The following is a 26,249-nucleotide window of genomic DNA, read 5'->3' on the forward strand; positions in this document are numbered from 1 at the left end:
ATATCGCCTAAATCAATTTCATTTAAAGAAGCGAATGGCATTGAAGGAATATTTGTAGGTAGACTGCCATATTAGAACTGCCATTAGAAGAAGATGATATGGCGATGTTATACTAGCATAACTGACATTAGAAGAAGATGATGACGAGGTCGATCTACCTGTCAATAAATTGTTTTCGTTAGAAGACGAATTGGAAGGCGTACCTGTTTTTTGTTTTAAATTCGAAGAAATAAGTGCCTTAGAAGAATTAGGCGTGACATTTGTAACGGTTTTTTGATTTTCAGGTATGTTCTGTAAATTTAAGGTCGTTGATTCGACTTGTTGTCTAAGCGAACGAGCGTTTAAATTGTTTTCCCTGACAGGACATTTCAAATAATTGGATTTATGATTTCCATCGAGGTTTGAACATGAAAATTCATCAGTGGTTTCATTCATTGGACAAACGTCTTTCTTTTCGGTTCCATGGCCGAAGCCTTGGCAACGACGACATTGCGTTAAGTTTGCAATACGATTATGCCGTTTTTAATGTTTCCAATGGATTCTAATGTGGGAAATAAAACGTACTTTTTCTAAAGTTTTCAAATTGTTTACATTGCTTCGATTGAAGTGTATTAGGTAAAGTTCATGGGACATTCCAGAGCGTGGTTTAGAAGTACCATTCGCTCTTTTTTTCATAAGTATTACTTGGGAAGGGGCAAAACCAAGCAATTCTTTTATTTCATTTTTTATTTCATCAGTACTTTGAACATTTGATAAGCCTGCTCCCAGCCACCAACTCAGAAGTCGTAAAAATTTCTCGGAAAATAAATATAAAACAAATGATGCCAAAAATAATCCTGTAAATCAAATGATGCGCATTTATAACGAAGTCTGCCAAAAAATCAATCTATGTCCAGGAAACAAATAAAAGAAAAATTGACACCAAATCGCAGAAATAATGTACAGCATCAAAGAAACCATCGTAACTTTTTTTTCTTCTTGAGAAAATAGCAAGAAACTGAAAATATTGAGTGTAGAAGAACATATTGTTTGACGCATGGGCTGTAAAATTCCGGGCCTAACACACAGATGGCGCTAGTTTTATTACAGTCACCTTTTTTCAGTACTAACCTTTAAAAGACAGCTGTTGAAATTTCATGATATTCTTTTATTCATTTGTTTGTGAGTTATTTTGCTAAGAGTGACGCTACTTTTGTTATTTTAAAAACAATAGATCAAAACCAATTTCGTGTTTTGATTTTACACGGCTTCTTAATGGGAAAAATACCGTTCAAGCGAAGCAATGGCTTGAAAAGTGTTACATATTAAATGATATGAAGTACCGTAATCGCATTTCCTCAAATTACACGAACGATACTTAGCACACTCAATAGTAAATGCTGATAATGCTGATTCAGGACCAACGAAATCATTCGTTGCACCAGCTCTAGCCAACTCATCTGCCCATTCATTTCCAGTAATACCAGAATGGCCGGATACCCATAAGAAGTAAACAGCATTTGAAATGTTGAGGTCTTCAATTTGAGCTCAACATGCGATCACTTGATCCAACTGAGTGCCTTTAGAGCTGCCGGACTGTCAGAACAAAAATAAATTCGTTTACCACAGATTTCACCAAGTGAATGAGACTGCTCTTGCCTCATTTCACTACAGAAGACACTAGCAGCAGCACCAACATGACCATTCAACAGAGAACCGTCCGTATAACAAAATATGTATTCATCAAGTTGTCGTTCCAAATAACCAGACAACCATTCCTTACGAAGATGACTAGTACCGTAGTGTATAGGGTTACTGCTATAAAGCGCTGTAACCAGTGTTGGTGATTGCCGATAATTTGACAGAAGCTGCTCGATATTTTTATATATTGTATACAACATTTTCGATCCGGTAGAAGATGCTAGAAGAACTCGTATCTTTCGAAGCATGAACCGTGAGAGAATTTTTCTACATTTCTTTGCTCCACTTCATACTCTGAGTATTTCACGGCCCTTAAAAAAATTACAGTTTGATAATGATCGGTGCTGTGCGGAATTTACCAAGAGAGAATCGCGAATTGACAATTATCGGAGAAAATCGAATCGACTTGATCAGTGGCGTCTTGTGACAAAATTGACTAGTTGTGCACTGCTTATGTGGTATGATAGTAGATGTAATAGTTCGTTGTCAGTGAAAACTAAAGATTGAGGAATGGAGATTCGCTTGTGTTTTTCGATACAATGAGATAACGATATATTTTCGGATGGGATTTTTTAATTAAGCAAACAAATCTCAGAGCTGAACTGAGTAATCTTTTTTCTTCTTGAATCTGTGTAGTAGCTCATGTGCACGGAAAAGACACTAACACAGCGACAACAGATACTTGAAATTTTATGTCTGACGTATATGAGATGCGTGCAAATACACGCAATTTCGGTGTGACCCAACCTGGTTTCATCGAATAAATAAAGATTCCAATAAAATAATTGAATTTTAATGGGGTTGGGAACGCAGTTCATTCCTTTAATTTGTCCGGTTGTGCAGTGCGCGAGGTGCACATGAGGACGAGATGCAACTGGACTTGATGATTCTCATACTAGGTTGCAATATTTCAAAACCCTTGTGTGGAGCATTCACATACATTTTCATAGACACAACTTATACAAAGGGTATATGCACATAGTTAGAATAAGCGGCAATAGTAAAATAATTCTATCGCAATTATCAACTGCCCGTATAGAATCGGATGCGTGCAAATCGGATCGCGAAACGAGAATAAACGGCCGTTTGTTGCTTCAGAGAGAATCCCCACAGCAGTGTGGTAATTCGTGATTCAGACGGGTCATCGAGAGAAATTCGCTCTCGCACTGGTATTCATTCTACGTTAAATGAATAATACCGTTTTTTTGTTGCTCCGATGATGTCTGTCTCTCTTCGATGGTACTAATTAAATCGTGTGAAGATTTGCTGAAGAGCGTTCTTTGATACGACAAAAGCCATCCTTGCCTGTAACCTTAAGGCGGTATGCACAAGATAATGCTTCTTGTTTTAGAAACACATGTAGTGGTTTAATGCAAAATTATGACAGTTTTTAACTTCAACATCTTACTGGATAATCTGGAGGTTTCGTTGATCCAGACGAGATTTTCAAATAAGTTTGGCTTTCAGTAGGACAGCGAGAAACTTACTTTCGTTGAGCATTATAATACAATTGTCAATAAAGTAAATAGTATGTTAGGATTCTATAAACGTTTCAGTCATAATTTGCAGGATCCTTACACAGTAAAATCTGTCCAAAAACAATTTCTTCTGTATGCGCATCGTAGACTAAACTGGACTACATTTCTTCTTCCATCGTATAAGGCGCGTTGTACGCTCATAAACAATCGAAGAACGTCGGAAAGCTACAATGCTTTATTTTATCAACGACATGATTTCTAAACGAGTACAATCTGAACCATTGCCTCTACAACTAAAATTTTATGCTCCCAGCCACCAACTCAGAAGTCGTCAAATTTCTCCGAAAATAAATATAAAACAAATGATGCGCATTTATAACGAAGTCTGCCAAAAAATCAATCTATGTCCAGGAAACAAATAAAAGAAAATTTGAAACCAAATCGCAGAAATAATTTACAGCATCAAAGAAACCATCGTAACTTTTTTGTCTTCTTGAGGAAATAGCAAGAAACTGAAAATATTGAGTGTAGAAGAACATATTGTTTGACCATGCGTCAAACTGTAAAATTCCGGGCCTAACACACAGATGGCGCTAGTTTTATTAGTCACCTTTTTCCAGTACTAACCTTAAAAAGACAGCTGTTGAAATTTCATGATATTCTATTCATTAGTTTGTGAATTATTTTGCTAAGAGTGACGATACTTTTGTTATTTTAAAAAACAATAGATCAAAACCAATTTCGTGTTTTAATTTTACACTGCTTCTTGATGGGAAAAATACCGTTCAAGCGAAGTAGTGGCTTGAAAAGTGTTATGGTGATTCCGCCCCAATAGAAACAACTGACTTCAAACGTGGCCATAGAGACACCAATGATGCAGAACGCAGTGGCCGTCCAAATGAGGCGGTAACACATAAGAACATAAAAAAATCCACAAAATAGTTTTGAATGATCGAAAAGTGAAGTTGCGTGAGTTAGCTGACATCGTAAAGATATCAAAAGAACATGTTAGCTTTATATTACTTTATATTTGACTATGAGAAAGCTTTGTTCAAAGTAGATGCTGTTTTTGACCACTGTTGACCAAAAACGAAAACGTGTTGATGATTCTGAGTACTGTTTGGGCATGTTTTAACGTATCAAACTAGAATTTTTGAGTCGATATGTGAAAATGGATAAAAAATGGATTCATCACTTCACTCCGGAATCGGATCGTCATGTGGACAGCAACTGGTGAACCTCGTCCCGAAGGCACAACAATCAGCTGGAAAGGTTATGGCCTCGGTATTTTAGTACGTGCGTGGTGAAATATTTATCGACTATCTTGAGAAGTGAAATACCATTAACAGTGAATATTATACAGCGTTATTGGAGCGTTTGAAGGCTGAAATTGAAAAGAAACGACCGCATATGGTAAAGAAAAAAATTCGTTTCATGAAGACAACGCACCGTGTCACAAATCAATCAAAACAATGATAAAACTACATGAATTGAATTTTCGAATTGCTCCCACATCCACCATATTCGCCAGATTTGGCTCCCAGAGACTACTGGCTGTTCGCATACCTGAAAAAAGGCTCACCTGCAAGAAATTTCGCACGAATGAACAGGTTATCGCTGAAAATGGGGCCTATTTAGTAGAAAAGGAAAAACCGTTCTACAAATATGATATTAAACTGTTAAAGCGGCGCCAAAACGTTTACGTTATTCTTGGTGGAGATTACGTCGATAAAAACAGTTTTTTTAATCAAAAACCATGCTCTCTTTGTTAGGCCCGGGTCTTTTCAGCCCATGCGTATAGATAAATCGTTTGGGCCTTCGGGACTTGCTGCAGATACTTCGACATGATTTCTATTTGGTTTTATAGTATTCCTTAGGATTGTTTATATAAATAAGTATATATATATATATATATATATATATATATATATATATATATATATATATATATATATATATATATATACATGTTTCATAGAATCGCTGCGAAAGAGGTTTTAAGGAAAGCTAAGGGAAAGACGCACATTTCATATCTTTGACGAATTTTGGTATCTTTATAAGATTTTATTTAGAATTTTTTGGTATCTTTATTAAAATTTTTCGTTGAAAACGGTTCTTATTTGAAAACGCGGAATTTCAAAAAATCATATATATATATATATATATATATATATATATATATATATATATATATATATATATATATATATATATATATATATATATATATATATGTGTGTATATATGATTTTTTGAAATTTCGCGTTTTCAAATAAGAACCGTTTTCAACAGCCTATACTGTAAAATCTTATAAAGACACCAAAATTTGTCAAAGATATGAAATGTGCGTCTTTTCCTTAAAACGTCTTTCGCAGCGATTCCATAAAACAACCTTTAAAGTTAATACAATGAAAAACACATAAAAAATAATAAACAAATAAAAAAACTTGTTCCTAATTTTTTTTGTTCAAAACAAGCCTTAGAGTTTTAACTCAATCTTGGCAAAGATTCAGAGTGGAAAGTTCAATATTCTTTTTTTATACATACGTTTATTTCATAGGCAATATACAAGTCAAGTTTTTCTTCGCCGTGGCATCAACAATACATAGTACTTTACTGCATCCACCGACCCAGATCATCTTCATCCCAAGAAGCTTGCCAGCTGGCAAGTGTTCTTTGGCGAGACGCGCTATAGAATTCGTTGGAAGTAATCGGTCTCTTATAAATTTCACCCTCAATAGCACCACGTTTGGCTTAAATATCGGCTCTTTCATTGCCTGGAATGGAGCAATGAGTCGGGACCCAGACTATAGTGATTTGATAATTATTATTCAATATGTCGTTTAGGTATTGTTTTATTTTGCCCAAGAAAAACGGCTCATTTTGGCCAGCGTTTAGGCAAATGGCTTCAATTGCACTCAGACTTTCTGTGAAGAGAAAAAAATGGTTTGGAGATAATGTGACGATTACACTCCAACTATAATGAACTGCTGCTAACAATGCTATATAAACAGATGCAGGTTCTTGAAGCCTAAATTAAACCGAAACATTATTGTTGAATATACCAAAACCAGTAACCTCCTCAATTCGTGATCCGTCCGTGTAAAATATTTTCTCAGAGTCAATATGCCTGATTTATTTTAGGGATTTCCATCGATTGTAGGTGTTCCGGAATTCCACGTACCTCTGATTTCCTGTGACATATAGTTAAAATATACTATCATGAATCTTGTTTGAGATTGAAGCTCAACTAGCCGTTCGAAGTTATTAATAACCAGGGGATTCAGTACCTCACATCTTATTAGCAGTCGCGATGAAAGCTCCCAAAAACGATTTTTCAATGGAAGAACTCCCGCCAGAACTTCAAGACTCATTGTATGTGTCGAATGCATGCAGCTTGAAGCAATTCGCAAACAACGATATTGAATTCGCTCTAATTTGATAATATGAGAGTTTGCAGCGGAACGAAAGCAAACGCTTCCATATTCCATCACTGAAAGTATCGTTGTCTGATACAATTTTATTAGATCTTGCGGATGAACACCCAACCAAGATGCTGTTATTGTTCGAAGAAAATTTACTCTTTGTTGGCATTTTGTTATCAGATACCACCCCACGTGTATTTGGTATCAAACCACACCCCAAGGTATTTGAAAGTCAAAACCTGTTGGATCATTCTTCCCATCATATGAAGCTGAAGCTGCGCGGGATCATGCTTTCTTGACAAGACGACCAGCTCTGTTTTCTCCGCAGAGAACTCGATACCCAGATGAACAGCCCAAACGAACAAGTTATCTAAGGTATCTTGCAATGGTTTAGGCAGATCAATAGCTTTGGGTACAGTAACTGAAACCACGCCATCATTTGTCAATTGTCTTAGTGTACATGGGGTTACGAGACAGCTGTCAATGTCATTCGCGTAAAAATTATAGAGGAGCGGATTGAGGCATGAGCCTTGCGGGAGACCTAATTCTGAATGTTGCCAAATCGCCATGTGAAATATGCATGCGTTTCTCTGACAATAGGTTGTGCAAATAATTATTTATAACCGCTTGGAGTCCATGTTGGTGGAGGTCTGAAAAAACATCAATGAGAACTGAATCAAATGCTCCTTTAATGTCTAAAAAATGGATCAGCGTCATGTCGCCGAAAGCCGTTTCGCCGAATGTCATTTCGCCGAAAGGGTCATTTCGCCGAAAGGGTCATTTCGCCGAATGTCGCTACCGCTCGCTCGGACCTAACTAAAGCAAAGAAACCTAGCTTTGAGTAGACCGGGCAAACGAGGCGGTTACAGGTTTGTATGCAAGAGACCGCCGCTTCCGACGGCGGGTCGGCGGCCAACTCAGCCGGCGTCGCCTCGGCGGCTTTATGCCGTCGAGCCATCTTGGCTTCGGTTATGTCGCTGCCCCACATCAGTTATACAGGAGGCATAATAACACAAAAAAAAATAATATGATGTATTCGAAATTACCCTTTCGGCGAAATGACCCTTTCGGCGAAATGACCCTTTCGGCGAAACGACTTTCGGCGAAATGGCTTTCGGCGCAATGACCCGCTCCCCTAAAAAGTACAGATGCCATTTGTTGTTTTTGAGCGAAGGCAATTTAGATGTCAGACGAAAGTAATGCAAGGCAATTATTCGTCCCTTTACTTCTACGGCCAAACTGAGTATCTGACAACAAATGCAGTATAACATCGCAATGGGTCTATATGAGTTATAATTGGAAGCTGGTTTCCTCGGCTTTTGAATGGCGATAACTTTCACTTGCCTCAAGTCCGGTGGAACAATATTTTGAACAAGAAGCTTGATGAACAATTCCAACAAACGTCTTTTTGCGAGGTCGGGCAGATTCTTCACCAAGTTGAATTTAATTCTGTCCAACCCAGGAGCGTTATTGTTACAAGACATGAGTGCTATGGAAAACTCCATCATTCCAACCATTATTTTAAGAAGACTCCCTAATAGGAACAGAATCTGTACAAACTTTCCTCGCAAAATCAAATATCCATCGGTTCGAGTATTCCTCACTCTCCAATAGCTACATTTCTTGGCCCGAAGTATGCTCTTGTACTTTGTTTCTAAAGTCAAGAATTTTTCAAAATTCTGAGGAGTTCCTCCTCCTCGTTTTAAAAACGTCTTGAAAGCATTTTGTTTCGCGTGCTTAGCATCTGAGCACTCTTTGTCCCACCAAGGGTTTGGAGGCTTTCTGTTAGACGATGGACTAAGAAATTGTTTGGTTAGTGCTTGTTCTGCGGCCTTAAGAATCGAACAAACGAGGAAGTCATATTCTTCAAGTGTGGGGAGCTCTTCCATTGCACAGTGGTCCGGATCCACAATTTAGGGGGACAAAAACATTTGTGGCTTAGCCTTATACTTTAGAGCTATGATGTCTTCGGAACAAATGATCAGTGAAAGATAAGCCATATTTTGAAGCATATGGTATTAGGGTGGTTCTAATTATTAGGGTGATCCAAAAATTATTTTCCGTATGTGTTGAGATAGAGGACTGCATCTTTCGGCAAAATTATAGGAAAACTTATATCAAGCAACTTTGCCGAAAACAGTATTGTAGTATCCCTAACGGTTTTAGTGTTACAGCTATTTTAATAGATCAACTTAGGGTGTTCCTAAAAAAATCTGATTTTTTGCTCTAGCTTTCTTAATATTCACTTCTCGATTTTGGTGTCTTTGAATATCTTTTAGAGTTTGTTGAAACCAATTTTTTTATGACTAGCGCATTCAGGTAGCGTTCTCTGAACCGAAGTTATGAGCAAAACTTGTTCAAAAACAGATCATTTTTAAACTGCTATATCTAACATTGGAGCAAACGAAAAAAAATCGGTTTGTTTCATTTGACAGAAAATACTTTCGAGCATGTTTATTGAAAAAATGGCGGAGGAGATATTTTTTTAAATTTTTTAAATTGTGTTCAAACATTGGGTTTTTTCATTGAAAAATGCTCTTTCATGTAAGACATTTATTTGCTATACATATTAAAATAAGGTATTGCTTTCTTCTAGCGTTTTAAAATTAAAAATGTTAATTCAGCTGCATAATCGGGAAGATGGTGTACACTCACGTTGGTTGTTACTCTATTCGATAATGCTATTACAGGATCAGACGTTAAAAGAAATCGTTTGAATACATCCTCTAGATTCACTAAACGATTGAAGTTCTGCGGATGGAACTGCCTATACTTGCGAATTGATTTATTTCGACTCTCTTGCACTTCCTTACTGTACATACCAATAGGAAGCAAAGCATGTTTTATCATTGCAGTCCCATGTACCAGAAGTTTATGCACGGATGGCGACAGAGCATACCATCCATACAGCTCCACAAAACGAATTCTCCTGGAAAGCAGGTACCGAAATCTTCACATTGCTGTTTATCAACGTTAAGATTATAAAAACACCGTTCAAGTATACTTCCATTTAACTCGATGATTTGCGCTACTGTGTTATATTCTTTGAAAAATCTATGGGCCCAGATACCATCATTCGAGTTGCCGCCTTCAGGTAATGGTTCACCAATGCTAGACCCTGTCAGCTTGGAGCGAAATCAATCTTCAGTATAGGAACGCCATCACACGGCATCACATTCAACATATCATGTCAATTGTGTGGGTGCGCAGTGCTGCTATTTTGGCGCGCAAGATTTTGACGTTTATCTTCCCTACTTCAATGTACGAGATTCGATGCGGACTCACCTGAGGGCACCATGCTCGCAAAAAAGGATGTTTCCAATGATTTATGCTAGAAATGTGCGAGCTGGATATGTTGTCTTTGCTAATATGTAACCCTAGCCGCTCTTTTAATGCCGTTAGAATGTTTGTCTCTTGCTCCTTGACATGCTGATTTTGTCGGGACACGCGCCATGTCGGTTTCTCAATGTGCAAACAATAACTCACTTTTAGCAAAAGTTCCATAGATCGAATCATTGCGTGAAGAGGCGGAATTCCAAATTGATATTTGTTTGGATCCTTCTCATTTGTTTCAGTTCTTGAAAAATTCAGAGCTTTTCCTGAGCGCCTGCATATGTACCAAGCTTGGGAGTGTATGCCTGTTATGTCGTTTAACACTCTCGTATCGTTCAGGCAGAACACTAGCTTCGTTGATACAAATACTTTCCCCAGTACTGTGGGAGAAAGCTCTGCAATTTCTGCATTTACTTTGTCCACTTCCTGCTGTTAGTTCCGTGTTTTCCTTTTGAAAGATTATTATTCTGGGCAGCAAAGGGAAACAGATGAAGGATAATTGTTGTTCCAGATTATCCAGCCTTTTTGCTCAACAATCAATCGCAAGGGAACCAAACAGATAGCAAATATTGTACAGTAAGGAAGCGCAAGAGAGTCGAAATAAATCAATTCGCAAGTATAGGCAGTTCCATCCGCAGAACTTCAATCGTTTAGTGAATCTAGAGGATGTATTCAAACGATTTCTTTTAACGTCTGATCCTGTAATAGCATTATCGAATAGAGTAACAACCAACGTGAGTGTACACCATCTTCCCGATTATGCAGCTGAATTAACATTTTTAATTTTAACACGCTAGAAGACAGCAATACCTTATTTTAATATGTATAGCAGATAAATGTCTTACATGAAAGAGCATTTTTCAATGAAAAAACCCAATGTTTGAACACCATTTAAAAAATTTAAAAAAATATCTCCTCCGCCATTTTTTCTATAAACATGCTCGAAAGTATTTTCTATCAAATGAAACAAACCGATTTTTTTTTCGTCTGCTCCAATGTTAGATATAGCAGTTTAAAAATGATCTGTTTTTGAACTAGTTTTGCTCATAACTTCGGTTCAGAAAACGCTACCTGAATGCGCTAGTCATAAAAAAATTGGTTTCAACAAACTCTAAAAGATATTCAAAGACACCAAAATCGAGAAGTGAATATTAAGAAAGCTAGAGCAAAAAATCTGATTTTTTTAGGAACACCCTAAGTTGATCTATTAAAATAGCTGTAACACTAAAACCGTTAGAGATACTACAATACTGTTTTCGGCAAAGTTACTTGATATAAGTTTTCCTACAATTTTGCCGAAAGACGCAGTCCTCTATCTCAACACATACGGAAAATAATTTTTGGATCACCCTAATAATTAGAACCACCCTAATACCATATACTTCAAAATATGGCTTATCTTTCACTGATCATTTGTTTCGAAGACATCATAGCTCTAAAGTATAAGGCTAAGCCACAAATGTTTTTGTCCCCTTAAATTGTGGATCCGGACCACTGTGCATTGAAGTTAAGACACTTGAAATATTACTTTGGTATTTAAACCTGTCAATATTTTTTGTCAAATCATATCGAAAATTGACTGAATTAGCAATACATTTGTTACTCCTAATTGAGATGATGATTGGTAAATGATCGCTACCAATTTACAATCAGGAATTATTTTCCAGGTGCAATCTAGTAGAATTGAAGTCGAGCAAAGAGATAAATCTATACCACTTGGAAGTGCAGGAGGTCTTGGGATCCGTGTCATGCTACCCATATTTAATACCGTCATTTAATCATTGTAAACGGAACCCCACATCATTCCGTGCGAATTGAAATCTGCCAGAATCAAACGTGAAGCTGGAAGGGCTTCGACAATTTCGTTAAGCTGTCGCTGTCCAACTTGTGCTCTAGGAGGAATATATACCTAAGCAATGCAAATATCTTTTCCTTTAATGTTTATTTGACAAGCAACAACTTCTATACTAGAAGTCGAAGGAATGTTTAATCTATAAAAGAAATAACATTTCCTAATTCATAAAATGCACTCCGCCATACGGAGAGTCTCTATCGAGACGTATAATGTTAAAGTCATCAAAATTTAAGGCTATGTTTGATGTAAGCCATGTTTTACACAAAGCAAATACATCACATTTTTGACTATGCAACAAAACCTTAAATGAATCAAGTTTTGGCATGATGCTTCGACAATTCCACTACAGGACAGTGACTGAATCATTTGCGGCGGATGATAAATCATCCATCAAATGATACAAAACATGAGAGAACTGGCCATTGAGCTGATAACTGTTCCAAAAAAGTTCCTTCCAATAGAATGCCGTTATGATGGTCTTTAGAGGTTCAGAAATATTGAATGCTGCGAAAATCTATTCTATAATTTCCGAAAACTTTCTTCTATCTTTCTTATTTGCGAATTCAACAGCTGAGCTTTGCTCACAAAGTTCTTCGGAAAAAAGAAAATTGCATAGAGATTTCACATATTTTCTTAAATTGGAATTCCGGTCATGGTCCGGAAGATATTTTTTGACACTAGTTAATGACAAAGAAAAAAAGTTTCTCTTCATCGTTTTTGCGGAAGAAATTAAGAAAGACAATTTTTTAGGAATAAAATTCAGCAAGCCTATCCAACATTGGATGAAATTTTTCATTACTAAGCTATTTTGAATGCCCAAATGTCTCAATTCAGCCTTTTCGCCTTTCTCATATAGAAAGGTTATGCAATCACTGTGAAAACCGACTATTGAACCGATTCCATTTGACTCAGTTCGTCGAGTACGAAACATGTGTGTCTGTGTGTGTGTGTGTGTGTGTGTGTGGGTGTGTGTATGTATGCATTTCTCGGAATTTCGTAATATTTATAAGAATCGTTCTCGATCGAAAAATATTAAACCCGTATTATTTTATTTTGTCATTTGGGTGACCATTTCTGTGTTAGGGTAGATCAAAAAACCGATTATTGGATCAAAAAATCGATTCTGCTAAATTTTGAATATGTTGTCAATGAATGTTTATAGTTTTTAGGAAAAATATGCGAATATTTTAAAGTTGAAGTATTGTGTTTTAGAACATCATTTGTATACCCTTTGGACGGTTTTCATGGTAGGTAGACCGATGGGCACTATGTAATTTTATTTTCTTCTTTGAAAGCTTAACATTTTTACATAACATATTCAAAAATTAGCGATGCGTTTTTTTTGGGTTTTGAGATTTTTTTTTAAATTTCGTAGTTTACGACCATGCGCGTCCATTTATTTATGGTGATTATAATATGAACACATTTTTACCACTTTTAGATTGTAAAACAGGCCCATTGGTCTACCTACCATGAAAACTGTAAAAAGGGTATACAAATGACAAAACTTCAACTTTACAATATTCGCATATTTTTCCTAAAAAATATTGGCATTTATTGATAACATACACAAACATTAGCACAATCGGCCGAGTGATTCAAAAGATATGATTTAAAAGAAATGTATTTTTTGAAGAAAAAAAAAGATATTATTTAAAAAAAATGTATTTTTACTTAAAAAAAAAACAATAGTTCCGATTATTTGTACTTGTTTTACTTTTACGGTGAATTCCATTGGCAGAAGAGAAGAAAATCGTAGAATGTCTTTCTCTTTAAAATATTTTCTTTTCTTCTCAACGTATTCCGATCAATCGACGAGAAAGAGATTCTATAACGAGCCGCACCGAAATTTGGACAGCACACGCATCAAAGTAACCCGCGATATTTTTCCATGTTTGTGTTGAAAAGCTTGTTTTGTAAACATTCGTATGCCGTTCGAATACGGGGGTTAACGAAGGAAAAGTGTTAATCGACAACAAAATATTGATAATGTCAACTTCCTCAGGGTAAGTTTATAACATTGGGTGAAATTGTAATAAATTTTTCGATTTAACATATTGTTGTTTGTAGGCTTAACAAATACCTGTCCATGGAGCAAAAGGAGCATTTGGTAGAATACATGGCTGAAAATTTAGACTTCGCCAATAACCGATTTCAGACTTCACAAGACAAAGATCTTCAAAAACAAAAATGAACTGCGTTAAGCAACATATTAAATGCTATAGGAGGAGCTACCAAGACACCCGATCAGTGGGGGCTATCGTAGCGGAATCTTAAACAAAAAAACCAAGGCAAAGTGGTTGGTGATTCAAAACCGTCAAAGCGGGGAGAACGGCTTATTGAAAAAGAAGAAAGACACACTTTCGGAATTTGATAAAATTATTCTCGCTATCATGCAGAGTATACTAGCTGGAGATGGAAAAACACAAGAAGGTGGTTTCAATGAACCTGTAAGAAAACGTTGTTTCTGAGCATAATTATTATTAGACTGTAATACTTGAGGACTCGCAGAACGGCGTCGTTTCTTACGCGAACATCGAGTTCTTGGAAGAATTAGAGAAACTACATCCCAGTGTCATTGGAATGCGTTCTTATACGCCCGACACTCCAACAAATTTTGATCCTGTTAGTGATGGTACATCAACGCCAGCAGAAAGAACATATGATGGTTCTTACCATACAACCTGCCGATCAAAGAACAGCTACACGGCCAAGTGTAACAGCGACACTTCCAAAAGGAAAGCCGAGGCCGAATGCAGAGCTTCGAAATCAGCGTGTTCAAGTGCCTTGAAACCATACAAGCGGACAAGAAAGAATACATGAAGCGAAGGCTTCTGCTGAAGGAGAAAATGTTGAATATTGAAGAGGCAAAGGCTCAATCGTACTGATACTTAATCAAGAACGATGTGAACGTAAAGAATGTTTTTTTCTTTTCATGTAAATTACATTGAATGTTGAATTATAAATTTTAACGGAAGTAGTTATCAGCAATATGCTGTCTTTCTCTTCTTCCTACGTCCAATAATCTGTCATTATCATCATCATCATCATCATCATCATAACCAAACTGATTCGCATCCTGGATAACGTCGTTACCCTCATTATTCAGATTTTCATCCAATATTTATTCTATTGGATACTTATATTTGACGAGGAAGTTGTGAATTATCACACAACAATTAATAATCTGACCACACAGATCCTTATTATATCGCAAAAGCGAGAAATACATCTAAATCTGGATTTCAGACAACCGTTACACCGTTCGATAGGATTTCGAGCCTTACAATGAGCTGTGTTGAAATCGATTTCCGCTTGTCTCATAGTCCTGGCATACGGCACAAGAAGCCATGGCTCAGTAGGGTAACCTCCATCTCCCAACAAATAAGTGCTTCTGCATCCATTATCGTATCTTTGCTTCAAAAATCGACGCCCTTGGCTACGCTTCCAAATAAATGCGTCGTGACTAGAACCTCCAAATTTTGCATTAACGTTCAATATGCGGAGCTCTAAATCACATATGAGTTGGACATTCTTTGAATGGTATCCTTTTCTGTTCAAGTAAACGTGCTCAACATCTTTTGGAGGGCTTAAAATAGCAACATGCGTACAATCAATAGTACCAATCACACCGGGGAAAAACGCTTGTTTGATTCGAGTTTGCTCAGCATCATTCGTCCGGAAAATTATAAGTTCTCCCATTAGATACTTGTCTATTGCAGCAATAACGTTTCTCAATATACGATGACACGTTGCTAATAAATAATCTTGCCCGACTGTTACTTGGTGAGATCCTAAAACAAGTTAATTATCTAGAGTACGCTAATTTAGTATATGTTTTCTTATGAACATTACATTTGATTATACGAACATATTACCTGAGCCAAGATATCTCAATGTAGTAAGAACTTGCAAGTGGACCGGTACTGTTGTAGTTCTTTCATATTTTAAAGGAATCGCATTAGGGGTTGATCTAATAAGTTGATGAACTTTTCAGCCAAACATCCCTCATGAATCGACGGTCGCGAAGCAGCTTCATTTTCTCTTGACGTCGACACCATCTTCTCTTTGGTAGATAATACTGCACACATAATGCTTCCATCACTTCTACTTAATAGCTTTTCAATGGGCTGACTCAATTTTATCACTAAAACAATTCTCTATTTGAATTTCTTCCGAAAAGTGTTGAAGAGGAAAAAGGCGGGTGGGTAATGTCAGAGACATAACTGGATGTCGTGAATACGAAAACAACTGACATGTTCCTTAACACTTCCGAATATCAATTAGTTGATCAATTGTATGAATTATGCAAGCATTCCCCTTTGCACATTTTGGTGCACATTACGGTGAATTCCATTGGCAGAAGAGAAGAAAATCGTAGAATGTCTTTCTCTTTAAAATATTTTCTTTTCTTCTCAACGTATTCCGATCAATCGACGAGAAAGAGATTCTATAACGAGCCGCACCGAAATTTGGACAGCACACGCATCAAAGTAACCCGCGATATTTTTCCATGTTTGTGTTGAAAAGCTTGTTTTGTAAACATTCGTATGCCGTTCGAATACGGGGGTTAACGAAGGAAAAGTGTTAATCGACAACAAAATATTGATAATGTCAACTTCCTCAGCGTAAGTTTATAACATTGGGTGAAATTGTAATAAATTTTTCGATTTAACATATTGTTGTTTGTAGGCTTAACAAATACCTGTCCATGGAGCAAAAGGAGCATTTGGTAGAATACATGGCTGAAAATTTAGACTTCGCCAATAACCGATTTCAGACTTCACAAGACAAAGATCTTCAAAAACAAAAATGAACTGCGTTAAGCAACATATTAAATGCTATAGGAGGAGCTACCAAGACACCCGATCAGTGGGGGCTATCGTAGCGGAATCTTAAACAAAAAAACCAAGGCAAAGTGGTTGGTGATTCAAAACCGTCAAAGCGGGGAGAACGGCTTATTGAAAAAGAAGAAAGACACACTTTCGGAATTTGATAAAATTATTCTCGCTATCATGCAGAGTATACTAGCTGGAGATGGAAAAACACAAGAAGGTGGTTTCAATGAACCTGTAAGAAAACGTTGTTTCTGAGCATAATTATTATTAGACTGTAATACTTGAGGACTCGCAGAACGGCGTCGTTTCTTACGCGAACATCGAGTTCTTGGAAGAATTAGAGAAACTACATCCCAGTGTCATTGGAATGCGTTCTTATACGCCCGACACTCCAACAAATTTTGATCCTGTTAGTGATGGTACATCAACGCCAGCAGAAAGAACATATGATGGTTCTTACCATACAACCTGCCGATCAAAGAACAGCTACACGGCCAAGTGTAACAGCGACACTTCCAAGAGGAAAGCCGAGGCCGAATGCAGAGCTTCGAAATCAGCGTGTTCAAGTGCCTTGAAACCATACAAGCGGACAAGAAAGAATACATGAAGCGAAGGCTTCTGCTGAAGGAGAAAATGTTGAATATTGAAGAGGCAAAGGCTCAATCGTACTGATACTTAATCAAGAACGATGTGAACGTAAAGAATGTTTTTTTCTTTTCATGTAAATTACATTGAATGTTGAATTATAAATTTTAACGGAAGTAGTTATCAGCAATATGCTGTCTTTCTCTTCTTCCTACGTCCAATAATCTGTCATTATCATCATCATCATCATCATAACCAAACTGATTCGCATCCTGGATAACGTCGTTACCCTCATTATTCAGATTTTCATCCAATATTTCTTCTATTGGATACTTATATTTGACGAGGAAGTTGTGAATTATCACACAACAATTAATAATCTGACCACACAGATCCTTATTATATCGCAAAAGCGAGTCACGAGAAATACATCTAAATCTGGATTTCAGACAACCGTTACACCGTTCGATAGGATTTCGAGCCTTACAATGAGCTGTGTTGAAATCGATTTCCGCTTGTCTCATAGTCCTGGCATACGGCACAAGAAGCCATGGCTCAGTAGGGTAACCTCCATCTCCCAACAAATAAGTGCTTCTGCATCCATTATCGTATCTTTGCTTCAAAAATCGACGCCCTTGGCTACGCTTCCAAATAAATGCGTCGTGACTAGAACCTCCAAATTTTGCATTAACGTTCAATATGCGGAGCTCTAAATCACATATGAGTTGGACATTCTTTGAATGGTATCCTTTTCTGTTCAAGTAAACGTGCTCAACATCTTTTGGAGGGCTTAAAATAGCAACATGCGTACAATCAATAGTACCAATCACACCGGGGAAAAACGCTTGTTTGATTCGAGTTTGCTCAGCATCATTCGTCCGGAAAATTATAAGTTCTCCCATTAGATACTTGTCTATTGCAGCAATAACGTTTCTCAATATACGATGACACGTTGCTAATAAATAATCTTGCCCGACTGTTACTTGGTGAGATCCTAAAACAAGTTAATTATCTAGAGTACGCTAATTTAGTATATGTTTTCTTATGAACATTACATTTGATTATACGAACATATTACCTGAGCCAAGATATCTCAATGTAGTAAGAACTTGCAAGTGGACCGGTACTGTTGTAGTTCTTTCATATTTTAAAGGAATCGCATTAGGGGTTGATCTAATAAGTTGATGAACTTTTCAGCCAAACATCCCTCATGAATCGACGGTCGCGAAGCAGCTTCATTTTCTCTTGACGTCGACACCATCTTCTCTTTTGTAGATAATACTGCACACATAATGCTTCCATCACTTCTACTTAATAGCTTTTCAATGGGCTGACTCAATTTTATCACTAAAACAATTTTCTATTTGAATTTCTTCCGAAAAGTGTTGAAGAGGAAAAAGGCGGGTGGGTAATGTCAGAGACATAACTGGATGTCGTGAATACGAAAACAACTGACATGTTCCTTAACACTTCCGAATATCAATTAGTTGATCAATTGTATGAATTATGCAAGCATTCCCCTTTGCACATTTTGCGCAAAAACAAAGAAGGCTTCACTTTTTATTGAGAGGCTTGTTTCTACCTGATTTCGTTTGTAGCTTTTTCACTAATGGGCGGTCCTAACGGCTATAAAAATAGCCGCATATAGAATTTTAATGTCGATTATTTCATTTCGGATTTGCATAATTTATTGAAAGAAACTATCAATATGTTGTAGGGATTGGTTTCTAGCATTCACAAGGACCAAATTGAGGAACTCACTGCGATATTCACCACTTCTCGGAACATTTTTCCCGGACGATTTGTTGTACAGCAGCAGATATTTCGTTCTCTTCCTTAGAACGCGTTCTGATTGGCTGGTGTTGACATGGATCAAATGAGACAAGTTTTTCAATAGTGTACTATTGAAATACTTCAATGCTTTTGCTATACACGTTTAAATTGAAAAATTTCGATTCTATTGGTAGTTAGATTATATAAATCCTTTCACAGATCACTGAGCTATGAGCTTTAAAAATACGAGAAAGGCAAACGCGCCATATGAATTATCCTCTTCGATACTCGTTTATACCAAACATTTCAGAAAAGTTTAATTTTGAATTATTTGAGACTATGTCACAAAACTGAAAATTTTATCATAAAATTGTGATCATATTTCCGATGGCATGTCGCAAGAATTATGTTGATTCATTAGATACAACAATAGATATTCACGATCAAAAACTTATCACTCTCTCAGAGGGTAAATTTTGAAAAGGCACCCCATAGTAAAGTAAGTCGTATTCACGACAAAAGAACCGATTTGAAGAATTCTGAAATTAATAACTGGATCTGAGTTCAAGAATTAAATTTAGAACATAGAACAGACTCAGAACTCAGTTGGATTTTAGTTCTAGAACTACAATCATTTTCCAGAATCCAGTTCAGCACGCAGACTCTGAATTCTAAACTCATATTCCGGAACTAAGCTCTGAAATTTGAAGACGATTTTTCGCCATGAATAAAAAATGGGTTGTATAGAGGTACAGTAAAGTAAATTCCGCATAATTCTTTAGGAGTATTATTATGGTTTTAAGAACAACCGAATAGAAGTCTGGAATAGAGAACTGGACCCTGAGTTCAAGACCTAAATTTAGATCCAATAACAGACTCAGAATCCAGTTTCAGTCGCTGCTGGTTCTCGCCTTGGTGGCCAGCAAGCGAATGAGAGATGCGACCTGAGCGTTTGAGGTTTTTATGAACCACGCAGAAGGTGCATTCTCTCTCGCTGCTGGTTAACTCCCGCTGCTGCTGCTGGCTGGTCCACGCGCTTCGATGGCCAGCAAGCGAATGAGAGATGCGACCTGAGCGTTTGAGGTTTTTATTAACCACGCAGAAGGTGCATTCTCTCTCGCTGCTGGTTAACTCCCGCTGCTGCTGCTGGCTGGTCCACGCGCTTCGATGGCCAGCAAGCGAATGAGAGATGCGACCTGAGCGTTTGAGGTTTTTATTAACCACGCTGAAGGTGCATTCTCTCTCGCTGCTGGTTAACTCCCGCTGCTGCTGCTGGCTGGTCCACGCGCTTCGATGGCCAGCAAGCGAATGAGAGATGCGACCTGAGCGTTTGAGGTTTTTATTAACCACGCAGAAGGTGCATTCTCTCTCGCTGCTGGTTAACTCCCGCTGCTGCTGCTGGCTGGTCCACGCGCTTCGATGGCCAGCAAGCGAATGAGAGATGCGACCTGAGCGTTTGAGGTTTTTATTAACCACGCAGAAGGTGCATTCTCTCTCGCTGCTGGTTAACTCCCGCTGCTGCTGCTGGCTGGTCCACGCGCTTCGACGGCCAGCAAGCGAATGAGAGATGCGACCTGAGCGTTTGAGGTTTTTATTAACCACGCAGAAGGTGCATTCTCTCTCGCTGCTGGTTAACTCCCGCTGCTGCTGCTGGCTGGTCCTCTCGCCTTGATGGCCAGCATGCGAATGAGAGATGCGACCTGAGCGTTTGAGGTTTTTATTAACCACGCAGAAGGTGCATTCTCTCTCGCTGCTGGTTAACTCCCGCTGCTGCTGCTGGCTGGTCCTCTCGCCTTGATGGCCAGCAAGCGAATGAGAGATGCGACCTGAGCGTTTGAGGTTTTTATTAACCACGCAGAAGGTGCATTCTCTCTCGCTGCTGCTGCTGGCTGGTCCTCTCGCCTTGATGGCCAGCAAGCGAATGAGAGATGCGACCTGAGCGTTTGAGGTTTTTATTAACCACGCAGAAGGTGCATTCTCTCTCGCTGCTGGTTAACTCCCGCTGCTGCTGCTGGCTGGTCCTCGCGCCTCGATGGCCAGCAAGCGAATGAGAGATGCGACCTGAGCGTTTGAGAGAAGGTGCATTCTCTCTCGCTGCTGGTTAACTCCCGCTGCTGCTGCTGGCTGGTCCTCTCGCCTTGATGGCCAGCATGCGAATGAGAGATGCGACCTGAGCGTTTGAGGTTTTTATTAACCACGCAGAAGGTGCATTCTCTCTCGCTGCTGGTTAACTCCCGCTGCTGCTGCTGGCTGGTCCTCGCGCCTCGATGGCCAGCAAGCGAATGAGAGATGCGACCTGAGCGTTTGAGGTTTTTATTAACCACGCAGAAGGTGCATTCTCTCTCGCTGCTGGTTAACTCCCGCTGCTGCTGCTGGCTGGTCCTCGCGCCTCGATGGCCAGCAAGCGAATGAGAGATGCGACCTGAGCGTTTGAGGTTTTTATTAACCACGCAGAAGGTGCATTCTCTGTCGCTGCTGGTTGATGATTCCACTCCCACGACGTCTGCTTCCATCGAACGCACGAAAAGAAATGATCGATTTTCGACCACGGTTCCCCTTTTATACGCATTCAGTTGAAGATATGTGCCTGACTATCTCAAAATCGTCGTCCTTGCGCGAAAAACCCAAGCGAAAGTAAAAAGTTTTCCGCGTTGTTTTCAAATTTTAAGAAAACTTAATTTTTGAGTTGTTTGTGGTTATCGCACACTGTTCAAAATATTATCCTGAATTCCTGATCATATTTTTGATGAAATGGTGAAAGAATTATGTTGCTACCATTAATACAAGTCGAGATATTCGCGATTAAGTTCTGCCCATTCTTCCATATGGCTAATTTTGAAAAGGCGCCCCATAGTAAAGTAAGTCGTATTCACGACAAAAAAAATCTTTTTCCTTTTCAAGTGTCAAAACAATTTCTTCCAGACCATGACGGGAATTCCAAATTAAGAAAATAGGCGAAAACTCTGAAATTTTATTTTCTTTCAAGAAATATTGTGACCGGAATTCGGCTGCAGGAGGCAAAGTTTTTGCTTTTAAATTTGGTTTATTAGCTTTAACACTGGGATGTTTCTTTGAAGGTGTAATTTTAGTTGTCTTTTTTTGTATATTGTGGTTTGTTAATCTCCGCTTAACAGACCCTTGAGGAGTGACAAACGAGGTATCTTCACTATTTCCGTCAGAGTTAGATTCCTCTGGCTCCGCAAGATTTGAAAAACCGTTTTCGGTTTCCAAGGGGGAGACATCTATGACCGTTTTAAGCATTTCTGCATAAGTGCGCTTAGACCGTGCTGTTTAAAGAAAGCTTCATTTTGTCTTTACGCAACTTAAATGCAGCGCATACTGAAATATCATCATGAGGACTCCCCCACAATAAACACATTTTTCAATAACTTTATCGCAAAGATTATCTTTATGAGGTCCTTGACATTTGATACATTTGGACTTATTACTACAATAAGTAGCTGTATGCCCGAATTTTTTTACAGTTCGTGCAATTCATAACATGCGGTACGAAAAGCCGAACAGGAAGACGAATTTTATCGATATAGACATGGCTAGGCAACGCAGCTCCGGCAAATGTTACTCGAAACGAATCCGAGGAACGATAAGACATTAGATGCTCAGTACAATTGCTTGCACTCGAGTATCTTAACTCCCTCAAGCATGGAGTTTTTAAAAAGGCCAACTCAATTTTTAAATAAATCATCGGCTGTGAGACTTGCTTTAGTCACAACACCGTCAATTTCCAGGTTACAATATCGTTTACCTGTTTCAAGTCGTTAACAACAACTCGAATTTTATCTCTATTAACCTTACAGATTTCTTTAACTTCAGAGAAATGTGATGTCAAATCCTTTGCAATTTGCATCAAATTTAAAATCATTTCTTGGAGTATTTAAGCTCTTACTAGTATCGGGAATCGGATTCGGATGATCTTCCATGAGATCATCCATTACATTAACAGTTTTTTTGTAAATTAATAATATCAAAATGAAAATCAAAATTTATGCTTAGTAAAATTTTAGTTATAAGAGAAATAAAATATAATAAATTTAATTAAATCTACCTTGTAACTGATGTCTGTTCCTCTATCGTAAAGAACGACGTGAAGCTCTTCCAACGATTTTAAATTGGCATTCTTCTGTCTTTTTCTCGGTTGCTCTGCCGTCGATGTGGACACCACTGAACTTGGTGTGCTGCCTGTACCTGACCCCAGGTACAGTGCTGTTGCTCTTGGTGGCGATCAAATGAGATGCTTGCAGTGTACCACCTCGCGATAAATGTCGTCTCTTTCGATCCTACTTAGCGTACAAATTCAGGTACCTGGTAGATCAGCACTGGGTTGCTTTAGCACCTCTGTGCCTTTGCACCCCTTCGTCTTCGCACCTTTATGCGATGGCACCTCTGTGACTCGTCACTTCTATGCGCTCGCACCTCTGTGTCTCTACACCTCTGTGCGTACGAACGGGATGGCCTTCGTTGCTAGATTTCCAGTCGGGAAACGCCCCGAATATTGCCTTTGCTATGAGCACTAGCAGTTTTAACTACCTGATGCTTAGAATTGTCTCGGTAGCAGCCGTTAACTCGCGAGTCAGTACACTCGAAACACAACCTCTTCGTTCAATACTCTTAAAGCAGTGAATTTTTCAATTACGACCCGCACGCGCGGAGCGTACCCCAGCGCAATTCGCTCGGATACGGGCTTAAAAGGCTATCCGCATTATGCCGATCCGACCGATCCGAGCTCTCCAGCGTTGACTTTTGTCGTGAATACGACTTACTTTACTATGGGGTGCCATTTCAAAATTAGCCATATGGAAGAATGGGCAGAACTTAATCGTGAATATCTCGACTTGTATTAAAAGCAGCAACATAATTCTTTCACCATTTCATCAAAAATATGATCAGGAATTTAGGATAATATTTTGAACAGTGTGAGATAACCACAAACAACTCAAATATTAAGTTTTATCAAATTTTGAAAACAACGCGGAAAACTCTTTACTTTTGCTTGGCTTTTTCGCGCAAGGACGACGATTTTGAGGTAGTCAGGCACATATCTACAACTGACTGCGTATAAAAGGGGAACCGTGGTCAAAATTCGATCATTCGTCATCTAACACTCGATGTGGATAGACGAATAACCTACTACGACTAATTTCGATTTTGTTTTATTTTTATTCGCAGTTGTCTACCTACCCAAGCTATGGGTAAAAACCGCCATAGATCCGAGAAGGATCCAAAGGATGCTAAGCGTCTGAAGCCAAGTGATGTACAGGTAAACGACCGTTTGCTGAGTAAAAACCAATATGCTGATCTGCCAGTTGATGTCGAAGAGGAACTGCCGAAGAAAGAAAAAATGCCGCCTTTCTACCTGAAGGGCTTCCCACCAACTCTACGCTCGGATTTCAACACACTGATCAGCAAAGGACTACAGGCAACAATCCGTTTATGTACTGAGGGCTACAAAATAACTGTTCCGGCTTTGAACCACTACAAAGGAGTGGAATGCTATCTGAAGCAGACAAAAGCGGAATACTTCACACACGACATTGCCGCCAACAAACCTATGAAGGTTGTACTTCGAGGACTACCCGACATGATGGAAGCCGAACTAAAGCAGGCACTGTCGGAGGCTGGACTAAAGCCTTTGATTCTGTTCAAAATGAAGCGACATAATACGGACAAAAAGTTTAGAGATCAACTGTACCTGATTCATCTGGAGAAGGGCTCCATCACCATGAGTCAACTGAAAACGATTAAATCGTTATTTCACATAATCATCGAATGGCAAAAGTATAAACCGGTACATCGGGATGTCACACAGTGCACGAACTGTTTGAACTACGGCCATGGAGCGAGGAATTGCCACATGAAAAGTCGGTGCGGGAAATGTGCCGAACCACACAATACCAACGATTGCCTACTAGATGACATCGCTGTAAAATGTGTGAACTGTGATGGCGACCATCCATCTACTAGCAAATCGTGTCCCAAACGTGCTGAGTTCACAAAAATTCGACAACAGGCATCCCGTAAACAATCAACGCGCAAGAATGTTCCACAGAAGGATGAAGTTAATTTCCCACGGCTCCCACCGAAGAGGGATATTCCGAATTTGCCGCCACTTCCTCGCAGCAATCCAAAGACTTCAGCCTCTGGATCTCAAAAAGAATCTTCCTCAAGAATCCCTCCTGGATGGGGCAATAATCAACCACAAGCAAAGGATGACTCTGGTGGTTTATTCTCTGCTGAACAACTGATCGTCATTTTTGAAACAATGACAACAAAACTACGAAACTGCAGAACGCGGTTAGATCAAATCAACGCCTTAGGCAAATTCATCATCGAATATGCAATATAACGAGTTGGTTATAGTAAATTGGAATGCTTGCTCACTCAGGAGCAAAACTGCTGAATTGTCCGACTTTCTTCAAGAGAAGAATGCCGATATTGCTATTTTAACTGAAACTCATCTTAAACCTGAAATTTCTATTTTTATTTCCAATTACAGGATTCACAGGCTCGACAGGACAACTACCAGAGGAGGGGGAGTTGGCATTGCCGTTAAACGATCCATTCAGCACAGGCTTCTGTCAGCCTTTAAATTGCAACTCATAGAAGCCATCGGAATTGAGATTACAACGATGATGGGACCCATCATCATCATTGCAGCGTACTGCCCCAAACAAACAAATCTTCGAGATGGTACGTGTGCATCATTGAAGCGAGATCTGGCTATGCTCACTCGACGACAGAACAAATTCATCATTGCTGGGGACCTGAACGCACGGCATGAGCTGTGGGGAAACAGAAGACAGAATCGAAACGGATTCGTACTTGCCGAAGATTACGAGGCTGGACAATACAACATCTTCGCTCCGGATCAACCAACGCGACTTTCCAGATCGGGAATTCATTCCATTTTGGATATATTCATCAGCAACATCGCCATAGACAGCTCTCCGGTTGTCTTCAACGAGCTCTCTTCTGATCACTTTCCAGTAATATTGACGTTGGGATCTTCACCAGAAACAGTGCCTATTCAACCTCGGAGGAACTATTATCGCACCGATTGGGTCCAATTTCAACAAATCGCCGACCAACTTATTACTATCGATCTGCCACTTGATTCCCCGATGGAAATCGATGCAGCCCTATCTTCCTTCCAGCATTCAATCACAGTCGCTCGTGATAGGACGGTTCCAGTACAACATATGCCGAGTTCCTCTCTTCAAATCGACAGTGTCACCAAGAAACTCATCCGACTTCGGAATATCTA

General features: G+C 38.8%; 1 protein-coding gene across 4 annotated transcripts in view; it reads right to left on the reverse strand.

Annotated features, from left to right (window-relative positions):
• LOC131432375 (integrator complex subunit 3 homolog) overlaps window positions 1-26,249 on the reverse strand; it is an 821,606-nt gene that overhangs the window by 289,839 nt on the left and 505,518 nt on the right. Inside the window, exon 10 of one of the 4 annotated variants that reach the window (XM_058598610.1) lies at window positions 5,881-6,085. The exons of the other annotated variants lie outside the window; for them this stretch is intronic. Within the exon in view, the coding sequence (XP_058454593.1) occupies window positions 6,067-6,085 (19 nt within the window). The 3' untranslated portion in view covers window positions 5,881-6,066. Of the gene's footprint in view, window positions 1-5,880; window positions 6,086-26,249 lie in introns of those variants that run through there. 4 annotated transcript variants of the gene reach the window in all.

Source organism: Malaya genurostris, chromosome 2, assembly GCF_030247185.1.
Source record: "Malaya genurostris strain Urasoe2022 chromosome 2, Malgen_1.1, whole genome shotgun sequence".
Taxonomy (NCBI): Eukaryota; Metazoa; Arthropoda; class Insecta; order Diptera; family Culicidae; genus Malaya; species Malaya genurostris.